The 13,786-nt window shown below is 36.2% G+C and overlaps 1 protein-coding gene across 3 annotated transcripts in view; it reads left to right on the top strand.

Annotated features, from left to right (window-relative positions):
- The window catches only part of LOC148943258 (uncharacterized), a 746,113-nt gene that overhangs the window by 269,374 nt on the left and 462,953 nt on the right, over window positions 1-13,786 (top strand). The window contains exon 3 of one of the 3 annotated variants that reach the window (XM_089101511.1): window positions 1,048-1,135. The exons of 1 other annotated variant lie outside the window; for it this stretch is intronic. In XM_089101511.1, the coding sequence (XP_088957637.1) occupies window positions 1,048-1,135 (88 nt within the window). Of the gene's footprint in view, window positions 1-1,043; window positions 1,184-13,786 lie in introns of those variants that run through there. One more of the 3 variants, XM_089101515.1, reaches the window with a different exon arrangement.

Genomic DNA, 13,786 nt, shown 5'->3' with positions numbered 1-13,786 from the left:
ATGCTGAAAAAAATATCAGAGGGATCTTATAAGTGAAAGGTCAAGCTGCCCCAGAATGGACCTTAGTTATGTTCTATGTCCCACTACAGACTATAACCAAGTTCCACTTGAATCAGTTAGTGGTTTGTACTGGGACAAGTGGTCCATTCGCTCAAGTGTTCCGTTTGCTAAAAAAAAAGAGTTAAAGACAATCCAGGAAAAACATGATTTAATTCTAACATAGAGCAAGTCCAAGTGAAAAAAACAGTACTAGTACATTGAACGTACTCTTTTACATACTGTATATGAAATGTCAAACTGGAGATGCTACACAAATACTGGGACAGATACCCGCCAGACTAGTTATTTCAATAGACCGCTATTAAGAATTAGAATGCAAAGAGCAGTTTTCATTGCGTTTACGATTTTAAACTGTCTTTTTTTTTTGGGGGGGGGGTTGTAGGGGGGGAAGGTACCTAGGTTAGGTTACGTATTTAATATATGGTATGCTTTATCCCGAACCCCTTAATGTGCAAATATGTAGCCCAGATTGGTTTCTAAACTATTTTATATCGATCCTACTTTATTTTATTCCATTAGCATTAACTAAACTTGACTTCTTTAGCAGTATATAAAAGCGTACATTTAATCCCCATAATGGGTTGCTCAACCCTGTTAAATTTAAATTCTCAAAGAAACTCAAGCAAAAAAAAAGAAGGAAAAAAAACATAAAAATATTTCCGTAAATAAGAAGTCAAAAAGAAGCAGATTAAAATGAAGCGCTTATTTTTTAGGCAATTTAATGGATTGCCTCAAAAACAAGTCGTATTTTCAAAAGCGAATAATGTAGATCTTATAAATGTGAAAATACAATTCGGTTGATTATCTAAACCAAGAATTTTTTAAGCCATAACATCTATAATATCCACAAATAGTGTTATTGCTGTCTACCTACGGAAAATTCGAAGCTGTGATGCCTATTTCTGAAGTTAGTTTGAAACTCCAATACAGCCTTTATTTCATGGACCTTTTTACTTGCCAAAAGCTATAACAATTTTTTTTAGGTAGGATTACTTCAACTACTGTAAGACAGAATTGGCTGACGAGACTACGTCTTTTTTTACTACGGATAAAGAAGGATCGGCTGACTGGACAGGTAAATGGACTGGTAGTGTGGACAAACAGTTTGTTGTAAATGAACTGTTTGATTTGTAACAATTTTATTTTTATGCTGATTTCAAATATACAAGTTTCACCAAGTTTAGCATTACCACTCAAAAGTTACGGTGCTGAGAAAATTTGCCTTATTTTTGAGAAAAGGAAGAAACACTCCCTAAAAGTCTTAGAATATTAATTAAAGTCACACCATCAGTTTCGAAGTATCAGAGAACCCTACTGTGGAGGTTTCAAGCTCCTATATCAGAAATGTGGAATTTTGTATTTTCTACAAGAAGAACGATCACGGATGCGTGTTTATTTGTTCTTTTTTCCAGGAGGGGGGTGGGTCGAATCGACCCAGTGGTCATAGAATATCTCGAGAGGGCTAATTAGAACGTAAATTTAAATTTGTAGTGGTCTTAATAAGTGACCAAAAAATTGGAGGGCAACTAGGCCCCCTCCTGCGGTAATTTTTTTCCCAAAGTCACCTGATCAAATTTTTAGATAGCTATTTTGTTCAGCATAGCCGAACATTCTAACAACATTTTTTTAGTATTACTTAATCCCCCCCAGTCTCCACGGGAGGGGCTATAAGTTATGAACTTTGTTTGGAACATCTTTGTTTGAATGGTTTGTGGGTGTACCAATGATCGTCTACGGAGGTCAGCTTGATCCTAAATAATTTTTAATCGGGTAAATGACTCCTTTTCAGGTGGCTAGCCCATAGCCCAACAAAGGTCGAGGGAACCGAAAAGCAAGCATTATCCTTGGACAACCATTGGTATCAAAGCACCTTACACTAAATCTCAGCGTTGGAGTTCATATCCTGGCATAGTTTGTACCAATGTTAAGTTTGGAGTGGTGCATTTTCATGGCAAATTCTAATGAGATTCAGAAAAAAGTTCAGGATATTGTACAAACTAAAAAAAAGTTTTCTTATTTGTTTTGCCAAAGGGTTTCAAAAAGAATTTTAGCTGATGAGCAATCTGCTTCCGAAAAGATAGCATTTCACTATCATCTGATCAATCAAAAACAATTAGTTAGGAATAATCTATCATTAACACCCTCAAAATCGCTGCTTTAATAAGACAGCATACTATACCTAAGGAAAATGTGATCATCACATATTTTTCTTCTTTCTTGTGCCTATTGCTGTTGTTAACGCTACTTTGAGTTAGTAATAAAGGTCTATTCTTTTCATTGCAGTATACGTCTGCAATTAATTGCAGGTCAAAAGATCTGAAAGATGCAACTGAAAGTTTTAGATTAGTCCCAATTGTTCATTATTTGTATTTACTATATTATGGATTAATTTTTCAATTAACTTATGTGAGACTTTTCAGAAACCTGAGGATGGCTTAGATAATTAGGGCAAAAGGGTAAATCGTAATTTGCAGCCAGTTGCTATATGCAAATACTATTGTTCTTTTAGTTTTGATTGATAGAAATGGATAGCCTATATTCTTATGCTACAGTACTTCATCGCAAATTTCTATCTTGGTGTTTTTTTTGTGATTTTCGAAAAGAAAGGTAATTGACTTTTACCATGGGGTCAGGGGCCAAGGGAGAAGTTTCCCCCCAAAAATTTTGAGAAAAAACATTACATTACCCATGCCCCTTGGCTATCCGATTACAGACCCCTCTTGCCAACCCATTAAAAATACTGTAGCTGTGACCCTGCATAGGGGGTAACCCTGGCCCCCCCCATATGGCCCTTTTGAGTGTTTACACACTCGAAAGGTTAGATTTTCGTGTTTTTTTTTGTTTTTTTTTGTCTTTTTTGTTTAGCACTGAGGACGACTTGGCGGAGGTCCTTGTCGAAATATTTGCTTATGTTTTGTCATTTTAATGATTTGCCACAGGCTGACAAAATCCTCGTTTTTTCACCCTTTTTGATTTTATTTTTCATTATGTTACTTTCTCTCCTCTCTGAGTTTCATTTGTCATTGTTGTGTGTTTTCAGTAAAGCGCCAGTTTCTGACAGTTCTACAAATACAGAGAAATATCAGAGTAGGTACACCCATGATCGAAGCATTGCCACCTCAACCCAAATGACATAGGCTCATAATTTCTAAATACTCACAATAATCAGAATGGTAAAATGAAAAAAGGTGCTTCTTTGATGGGGGGGGGAGGGCAGGATAAGTGCAGTTCCAAGGCTAAAATGCTTTTTTTTCTTTGTATCTAATAGAAAGTTTGGCACATGGCACCTTTTTGGAATCAGAGTCATATAGGCAGACGGGCCTGTTCCCTCCTCGATACTGCTACCCTACATGATCTAATTTTTGTAAAAAGAAATATTATATTTTGTTGAAACCAAAGTCTTAAAATGAGTCAATCTATATGGAATTAGTCATAAAACTGAGACACATGGGCTCACGTGTTTTACAGCCCCTCCCAATTTCTCCTAAAAAAAATGGTGGTGTTTGTGCTAAGCTGGATGATTATAAATTTGAGACTAATATTGCAATATAAAAATAAAAAAAAGTAACAGCAAGACTGTTCTATGTTGTGGTAAAATTCTTAAATTTAGAATTAATTTAGCTTTGCTGATGTAATGAATCCTAATCTTCGCCAATCTTTCTTCCAAAATTAAGGTATAAACAATGGTAAACATAATCCTTAATTTCAATGGTCTAATTAGTTTTAGTTCAATTTCAAATGAAATTCTAGCCTTTTTGAGATTCGGGCGTCAACACGATCTTTATCCGCTTTAGTTTATTTTCCTTTGGCTTCATTCCTCAGAGTACACTTCTGTTTATTTTAGGTACTATTTTTTCAACCTTAGTAATTATTACTCGTTCTAGGCTATTATAATTTATTTAAGCTAATTTCTATTCACTTGAAGTTTTAATTTCAGTCCCCATGTTTCATAGAAAAAGTAAATTTTTTATACTTAACTTATTAATAAGAACAATATCACCCAAACACAACAGATTTGTGACATAATCATATAGGTACTGATAGGATAATGGAAATAAAAATAAAACAATTACTTAGTTAAATGAGGGGTCTTCTGTTTGTATAAGAATCAACAAAAGAAAACTTTTTGCACAAAATAAGCTTTTCAAAGAAAAGTAAAGAGCTCCATTAAACCAAAAATGAGCAAAAATCAAATCAAATAATCTACCAAGCGTGAAACTACCACAAATCAGCATCGATCAATAGATTAAACCCAAAACGAACAGAAATTACAATAAATAACCGAGTCAAACTCAAAACGAGTAGAAATTAACATGATTTTGGCTCAAAACCACTATGCCCTCTTAAAGTCAGAACATAAGTTGCACTTTACTAAATAAATATGAATGCTTTTAATTTTAACACTTTATTTAGTCAAATAATATTAATATTTTGATTATTAAATATTAGCATACTTAGGCTACATTAAATTTACAATGTACATTCATTTGTATTTTTTTCTATAAAGTGCAAATTTTTTTCTGGCCTTGGGAAGGCATAGGGATTTTGAGCCCAACTCGTGTTAATTTCTGCTCGTTTTGAGTTTGACTCGGTTATTTATGGTAATTTCTGTTCGTTTTGGGTTCATTTATTGATCGTTGCTGATTTATGGTAGCTTCAAGCTTGGTAGATTGTTTGATTTTATTTTTGCTCATTTTTGGTTTAATGGAGTTCTTTACTTTTCATTGAAATATTTAGTTTATGGAAAAGTTTTTTTTTAATTAATTTCTGTTCGTTTTATATTGAAAGAGTCATTTCAGAAAAAAAAGAAAATAATGTTTTACATCTTTTCATTCTTTTAAGACTTTATAGTTTGGCCTGCTATTTGTATGCTGGAGAAAAATTTTCAGCAATTTTTAGCAGCATACACCCTTTTAAAAATCTGGACACAAATAGTAGTGTCTAAATCAGTTTCATACCTCCTCTAGTTGATTTGAAATGGAATACTTGATACAATTCGCAAAAGAATCTGTTTACTTTCTTTGATAGCTTGGATACGCTTGCGCTATTTCGATATGGTTAAATTTTAAGAGCAGAAGTAGCCCCGTAAGTTTGAACATAATACCCTCAGTCGTTCTTGGGATACTGCTTAGATGCCTTATTGAGAATTATCGCTAACACAGGGCATTTTGATTTAATCTTAAGGTAATATTTATTTCTTAAACATAATGGGCAAAAGAGAAGGTGGGCGTGGGAGGGGGTTAGTTGCCCTTCAATCACTTTCGACTATTGAAAAGGGCATCATCCCTTTCTATTTTCAATCGAATGAGCTGTTTTCGAAGTTCCTACGCCAAATCCTTTGATACGAAGTGCCCTGTTCTAAACACAAAAAAATAATACATTGTAACCACATTGGTCTTTACTATAAAAATGTCAAGCCTTCCAATCCTTTTCGACTATAAAAAAGGCACTAGGCCTTTCAATTTTCAATCGAATGAGCACTTTTTGAATTTCTACGACAACACTTTCTAGAAACACCTTACATGCCCCCAGGGCAAAAATTACAACCCTTATCCTAATTGCTGTGAAAGGGGTTGTCATCGTCAAAGACCTAATTTCCAGAATTTTCAACTACCTTAAACAAAATGGCTATCTCAAAATTCGACTGGATGTGTTTGGGGAAATGGTGGACGTGAGAGGGGTGTTAGTTGCTCTGCAATCACTTTCAACTATTAAAAAAGACACTAGCCCTTTCAATTTCCAATCAAATGAGCCATTTTGAAGTTTCTACGACAACGCTTTCAATCAAGGAGGCACACTTGTGCCTCTATAAAGAGGCGACCCACCACAATGTTAAGCGATTTCAGGTCCTAGAGGTCGCCGAGAGACGGCGGTAATCGCATTTTGTAGCCCAAGCTCAAACTAAGAAACTTGCAAAATTTCATCATCCTCCGACTTTATCTTCATGGGGTAAACTGGGCCGGAAGTTTGGACACTCCCACCACAGCCCCCCCCCTTAACGTTGTCCGATTAGGCTGAAATTTAGAGGTTGAGCTTTCCTAGGGCCCGGGAGCTTATCCTCGAAATTTCAGCTCAATCCGATCACTCCTTCCCTGTTTTCAAAAAACCAAATATAGCCACTTAAAATTCATCATCATCATTTCTTTTTTTTTCTTAGCCACGCCTACAGGCCACAGTTGGCAACGGATCCGGTTAAATGAGGACTCATTCGAAGCAGAATTCGACCTGTTAGGGCCTTTTCATATTTTCAGACCGAAAAAATTATCCCCCGACTTTACATTTACGAAAAACCTCGTTTTCCTATATTAGCCCATGTTAATTTTTCCCACCACAACCCCCCCTTTAACGTTGTCTGATATGGGTGAAATTTGGAGGATGATCTTTCCTGGGGCCTGGATGCTTATTCTCAAAATTTCAGCTCAATCTTATCATTCCTTCCCTGTTTTCCAAAAACCACATATCAAGATTTTTGGGAATTTGCTTGCGTCGAAAATAGCTTCAATCTGCTAAACAACAATTACTACTGTGTTTGTATAGTCCAGCGGCTGAAACTCAAGCCTGTCAGGTGGAAAACCCGGGTTCGATTCACCATCAGAGCAACTTTTTTATATACTTTGAAAAGAAACTCAGTTTCTTTTTTAAATTAATTGAAAAAAATTACGTTTTCTAAAGAGCTAAAGAGGCTGAGTTACAAGGTCGACCCTTAAAACGTACAGGGATTAGGAGGCACAGTTGGGGGGCTGTTAAAGAGGCGGAGTCACAAGTTCGAACCTTAAAACGTACAAGGATTAGGAGGCACCCTGTACGACGTGATTTGAGTATTCAGGAATTAAAAGCCTTAACACAAGAATGTTCAAGAGCGGGGGGTTTGGGGGGCGGCAGCCCCCCACTTCAACTCCTGACACGATCAGCAAACAGTTAGTCAAGCAATAATAAGTAATAAACTGTACAAAAACGTGCAGAAATTATTTGAAAAAAACTACGTTTTCTAAAGAGTTAAAGAGGCTGAGTTACAAGGTCGAACCTTAAAACGTACAGGGATTAGGAGGCACAGTTGGGGGGCTACCAACCCCCAAACCCCCCGCATTCGCAGCCTTTAAATACAAAAAAAATTTCTTTAAACATAAAGTAAGGAGCGACATTAAAACTTAAAACGAACAGAAATTATTCCGTATATGAAAGAGGCTGTGCCCTCCTCAACGCCTCGCTCTTTACGCTAAAGTTTGATTTTCTCACAACTCTTTTTTTAAACAATAATAAGACCTATTTTCCAGAATTTTCAACTATGTTGAACAAGCTGGTTATCTCAAAATTTTGATTGGATGTGTTTGGGGAAAAGGTGGGCCTGAGAGGAAGTTAGTTGCCCTCCAATCACTTTCGACTATTAAAAAGGGCACTCCCCCTTTGAATTTCCAATCGAACGAGTCCGTTTCGAAGTTTCTACAACAACACTTTCAATAAAAAGCTCATATGCGCCTAGCGCATACCTTACAACCATTGCCCCGAGGGCTGTGGGGGAGTCTCCTCCTCAAAACATAATTTCTTTCTGGAAATCAACTACGCTCAACAAAATGGCTGTATCAAAATTTTCATTGGATGCGTTTCGGGAAATGGTAGGCATGGAAGGGTTTGTTAGATGCCTTCTGATCATTTTCGACTATTAAAACAGCACTAGCCGTTCCAATTTCCAATCGAATGGAATGAGCCCTTTTCCAAGTTTCTACGACAACTCCTTTGATACGAAGTGCCCTGGTATGGAAAAAGAAAACAAAAAATAAATAATACGTTGTGCCAACATTGGTTTTTACTTAGAAAATTGTGGAAATTTGGATTTTTATCATTAGTCAAACAATTCGTGGTAACGAAGCATAAACAAGGAGCGATTTGGCCCAATAGTTCAAAAACAGATTTCTTATAACAATAGAAACATAAAAAATGGCTTTATATGCTGGTCCCGAATATATGAAATTCACTATGTTTAAATTTACCTATCAAAAGCTACAAGCCAGAGAAAATTTGCCTGATTTTCAAAAGGAAGGGAGAACAACCCTTCCTTTTAAACCCTACTGTAGAGGTTTCAAGCTCCCATCTGCAATACTGTGGAATTTTGTGTTTTGGCCAGAAGAAAGACCACGGATTCGTATTTATTTGCTGATGAGTTTTTTTTCTAGGGATGATTGTAGTGAGCCAATAATCCTAGAAGATCGGGAAAGGGCTCATTCTAACGGCAATTAAAAGTTTTCGTGCCCTTATAAGATTGTTATACAAGTTGCCAATAAGATTGGAAGTCAAATAGCCCTTTCCCACGCCAATTTTTTCCAAGAGTTGTCTGATCACATTTGTTGATATAACCATTTTGTTCAAAATAGTGAATATTCCATAAGCTTTGCCTTTAAGGATGGTAAGACTCCTCAGAGACCCTAGATAAAGGGCTGTAAGTTATGAAATTTGTCTGTTCTTCACACATAGTATTTTTATTGGGAAGTATAGGGACATTTTTCGTGGGAGGGGGGGCTGATTTTAAGCGGGGATAATTTTTTTAGGGAGGGTAGTTCCCAGGGGTGAACTTTCAAGTGGGAATTTCGCACGGAAGGAATATGCCAGAACTGTTTTATAAAATTCTTTTTATTTGTCTTACTTTCTCTTTGACGACTCAATCTTACATGTGAAGATGTTCTGGAGGATTGTCCAGGGCAAGATTTTCTACGGGAGAAACTTCCATTACGAAGGTGTTGATTTCTCTGAAAACTTTCCCTGGAGGGGGAGATTTCAAGCATGATTTGAAAAACAATCAGAAAAATTTTTTTTCAATTGAAAGTAGGCTAAGCAGAATTTTTCAAGCGGGATTGTCCACGAGAAATTCTCCAAGGGAAATTTTATTCGAGGATGGAATTGTCCGGGGAAATTTTTCAGTGTATTTTACGCTGAAAAACTCCCAATGGAAAAATATTTAGAAGGTGAGGGAATTTCCCATGGAGGGAGAGGTGGATCTCCCGGCATTACCTGAAAAACGATCAAAAATTAAATAAAGCAACATGTTTTTCAACTGAAAGTAAGGATCGGCATTATAACTTCAAACGAACACAAATAATTCACTAAATGAGGAGAGCTGCCCCCTCCTCAATGTCTCTCTCTTTACGTTAAAGTTTGACTTTTTGTTCTATATGTTTCGGAAAGAATCTTGAAACACAAAGGCAGTTTAAGTAGCATAAGAAGCACATTTTTAAATGCTGAAAACTTCGCAAAAAGAAGGATTGGGGAAGGGACAGGCCCCCTCATATACAGAGATTTTTCTGTTCATTTTAAGTTTTGATGTTGTTCCTAACTTTCACTTGAAAAATTTTTTTTTTTATTCTATTTAATATACTGGCAGAACGTTTTTTTCTTGAAAACGAGAAATAAGGAAAAATTGGATGCTATAAATATATCAGGAACTGTTCCTTTAACGCCTGAATTCAAAATCCGAACCGATCATTCAAATATTGATTGTTTTTGGCGTTACCAAAAGTCATTTTTAATATTTGAAAGTTCTGAATATATAAAGAAACAAAAAGACAAAACACAAACCATACAAAATTTCGTACTTTCGTAGTCAAAAACATGTGAGAGAGCTCTGGGTCATATATAGTTCAGCGGTGCAATCATGATCAAATTAGGGAGGGTACCCCCTCATAAATTTAATTCGGCTAATGGCTTTTGACGGGTACCCTTAAACGAAATTTAATTATTTAGAATCACTATAAAATTGGAATTCTTCGCAATACTTGTTTTCTAAATAATATCATTGTTTCAGAGTTTCAGTCGTTATGGACACAAGTGGATATTGACTTGCAATTTCTTTTCAAGAACTTTTGACAGAGTAACTCTACTCAATAAACACCAAGTCTTAAAAAAAACGAAATCCAACAGCAATGATTAGTAAATTTTCTAAAATTCATTCCAAAAAACGGAGATTTTATTCAGCTTAAATTGCTCTAAAAAGTTATTATAATTAGAATGCGAAATTCATTTCAGGAAAAAGGGAAAACATGCTCAAGAAGTAATGCAATCCTTATGTTTTCTTTGCACTTCGGAATCAAACCTGTCCCTGAACCAGAGATGGAAGGTTTTAACCTATGTACAAAAGATAAAATTTCGGGTTTTTGCAGAAGAGAATGGTCAGAGTAGCGTGTCAATTCTTTTGTTTTTTTTTTCCGCAGTTTATTGCTGCATTGTCAATGGTTGTAGAATAAATGAAGAAAGGTAATATTAAATTTGAAAATATTCGCAGAAGACTCATTGGAAACCATCAGAAAATTGCGAATGACATTTTTAGGTTAAAGATTTGTTAAAGAACAAAATAACACCACAACAAAGTGTCGAATTTCTGCCACCTTGGAATACAGACTTTTGATATGAAAAACTTAATTAGATATACTTATATATTTTACCAAATTTTACGCTTGAGATTCACAAATTGTTTTGCTTTCAGTCCTGAATCATTTCTTACTGAAAAGGGGCTAAAGTGATAGCCTGTTTCAATACCAGAGTTTATGTAAGATTTTTTTTAAAGCCTTTGAAATCATTCACCAAGCCATCGGTAGTAGTATGCGCCTTCTGGATTTGCTCACAGGTATAGCAATTCCCATGTTATTTGCACAAAGGTATAGGACCATGCTATTTGCGTACGGGTATAGCAATTCCCATGTTATTTGCTCACAGGTATAGGACTATGCTATTTGCATACGGCCATAGGACCATGCTATTTGCGTACGCTATTTGGGGTTATTGACTTGCAGATCTGGTTTGGTGGGTATAATCTGGTTTGGTGGGTATAGTCTGGTTTAGTTTTTCAAAGAGAGTGAGTATTTGACATTTTTGCAAAAAGGGATAATGAGATTCACAAATTGGACACTATGAACGATATTAATTAATGTGTTGAATAATAGGAGTGTGAATGATGCTTTACCTTTCCGATGTGGTCTGTATAATACACAAGTGATGTTTGATAAGTATTGTCAATTTAAAATAGGATCTAACATTCCCTTTGTTCCCCCATTTCTGAGGGCAGGGAGGGGAGGGGTCAATTTTGGAGGGAAAATCAAAAATACTCAGAATCGAAAATAAAGCGTGATCTGCCTCAAGGGGAAGGCTCAACGACCCTTCGGTCCCCCATTTCTGAGGGGCAGGAGAGGTGGGGGGTCAATTTTGGAGGGGAAATCAAAAATACTAAGAATCGAAAATAAATGAGATCTGCCTCAAGGGGAAGGTTCAAAGGCCCATCGTTCCCCCATTTCTGAGGGCCGGGGAGGGGGGAGGTCAATTTTGGAGGGAAAACCAAAACTACTCAGAATCAAAAATAAACGAGATCTGCATCAAGGGGAAGGCTCAGAGGCCCTTCGTTCCCACATTTCTGAGGGCAGGGGAGGGGGAGGGGGAGTCAATTTCTGAGGGAAAACCAAAAATACTCACAATCTAAAATAAACACTATCTGCCTCATGGGCAAGGCTCTGAGGCCCTTCGGGCCTCCATTTCTGAGGGCCGCGGAGGGGGAGGGGGTAAATTTTGGCGGGAAAACCCAAAATCCTCCGAATCGATAATACACGGGATCTGTCTCCGGGGCCAGGCTCAGAGGTCCTTCGTTCCTCCATTTCTGAGGGACAGGAGAGGGAGGGGGTCAATTTTGGAGGGAAAACCAAAAATACTCAGAATCGAAAATAAACGGGAATCTGCCTCAAGGGGAAGGCTCAGGGGCCCTTCGTTCCCCCATTTCTGAGGGCAGGGGAAGGGGGAGGGGTTAATTTGGGAGGGAAAACCAAAAATTCTCAAAATCGAAAATAAACGGGATCTACCTCAAGGGGATTTTAGATTTTCGTGGGTGTTTGGTTCCCGGGGTTTATTATTTGAGAAGTTAACTTTAGTATTTCGTGATTTGACGTGCCTGAAATCATGAATTAGAATAATTAATTAGCTGTTTGGGTTTTCAGACCTAGTTTTTTAGATTTTCGTGGGTGTTAGGTTCCTGGGATTTATTATTTGAGACGTTAACTTTAGTATTTCATACTTTGAATTGCCTGAAATCATGAATTAGAATATTTAATTGGCTGTTTGGGGATTTTCAGACGTAGGTATTTTTAGATTTTCGTGTGTGTTTGGCTCCTGGGGTTTATTATTTGAGAAGTTAACTTTAGTATTTTGTGGTTTTACGTGCCTGAAATAATGAATTAGAATACTTAATTAGCTATTTTGGTTTTCAGACCTAGTTTTTTTTAGATTTTCATGGGCGTTAGGTTCCTGGGATTTATTATTTGAGAAGTTAACTTTAGTATTTCGTATTTGACGAGCCTGAAATCATGAATTAGAATATTTAATTGGCTGTTTGGGGATTTTCAGACCTAGGTTTTCTAGGTTTTCGTGTGTGTTTGACTCCTGGGGTTTATTTTATTTGAGAAGTTAACTTTAATATTTTGTGGTTTTACGCGCCTGAAGTCATGAATTAGAATATTTAATTAGCTGTTTAGGGTTTTCAGACCTAGGTTTTTTTAGATTTTCATGGATGTTTGACTCCTGGGGTTTGTTATTTGAGAAGTTAACTTTAGTATTTTGTGGTTTTACGTGCCTGAAATCATGAATTAGAATAGTTAATTACCTGTTTAGGGTTTTTAGACCTAGGTTTTTTTAGATTTTCGTGTGTGTTTGACTCCTGGGGTTTATTACTTGAGAAGTTAACTTTAGTATTTTGTGGTTTTAAGTGCCTGAAATCATGAATTATAATAGTTAATTAGATGTTTTGGTTTTCAGAACTAGTTTTTTTAGATTTTAATGGGAGTTAGGTTCCTGGGATTTATTATTTGAGAAATTAACTTTAGTATTTCGTATTTGACGTGCCTGAAATCATGAATTAGAATATTTAATTGGCTGCTTAGGGATTTTCAGACCTAGGTTTTTTAGGTTTTCGTGTGTGTTTGACTCCTGGGGTTTATTATTTGAGAAGTTAACTTTAATATTTTGTGGTTTTACGTGCCTGAATACATGAATTAGAATATTTAATTAGCTGTTTAGGGTTTTCAGACCTAGGTTTTTTAGATTTTGATGGATGTTTGACTCCTGGGGTTTATTATTTGAGAAGTTAACTTTAGTATTTTGTGGTTTTACGTGCCTGAAATCATGAATTAGAATAGTTAATTACCTGTTTAGGGTTTTCAGACCTAGGTTTTTTAGATTTCGTGATTTGACGTGCCTGAAATCATGAATTAGAAAAGTTAATTAGCTGTTTGGGTTTTCAGACCTAGTTTTTTAGATTTTCGTGGGTGTTAGGTTCCTGGGATCTATTGTTTGAGAAGTTAACTTTAGTATTTCATAGTTTGACTTGCCTGAAATCATGAATTAGAATATTTAATTGGCTGTTTGGGGATTTTCAGACCTATGTTTTTTAGATTTTCGTGTGTGTTTGACTCCTGGGGTTTATTATTTGAGAAGTTAACTTTAGTATTTTGTGGTTTTACGTACCTGAAATCATGAATTAGAATAGTTAATTAGCTGTTTAGGTTTTCAGACCTAGTTTTTTTAGATTTTCGTGGGCGTTAGGTTCCTGGGATTTATTATTTGAGAAGTTAACTTCAGTATTTCGTATTTGACGTGCATGAAATCATGAAATAGAATATTTAATTGGCTGTTTGGGAATTTTGAGACCTAGGTTTTTTAGGTTTTCGTGTGTTGTTTTGTTGTGCCTTACCCTGTCACGGTT

Source organism: Artemia sp. Qi Xiang Cuo, chromosome 15 (genome assembly GCF_049724085.1).
Source record: "Artemia sp. Qi Xiang Cuo chromosome 15, ASM4972408v1, whole genome shotgun sequence".
Classification (NCBI taxonomy): Eukaryota; Metazoa; Arthropoda; class Branchiopoda; order Anostraca; family Artemiidae; genus Artemia; species Artemia sp. Qi Xiang Cuo.
This window is presented reverse-complemented; position numbering and strand designations above follow the sequence as displayed.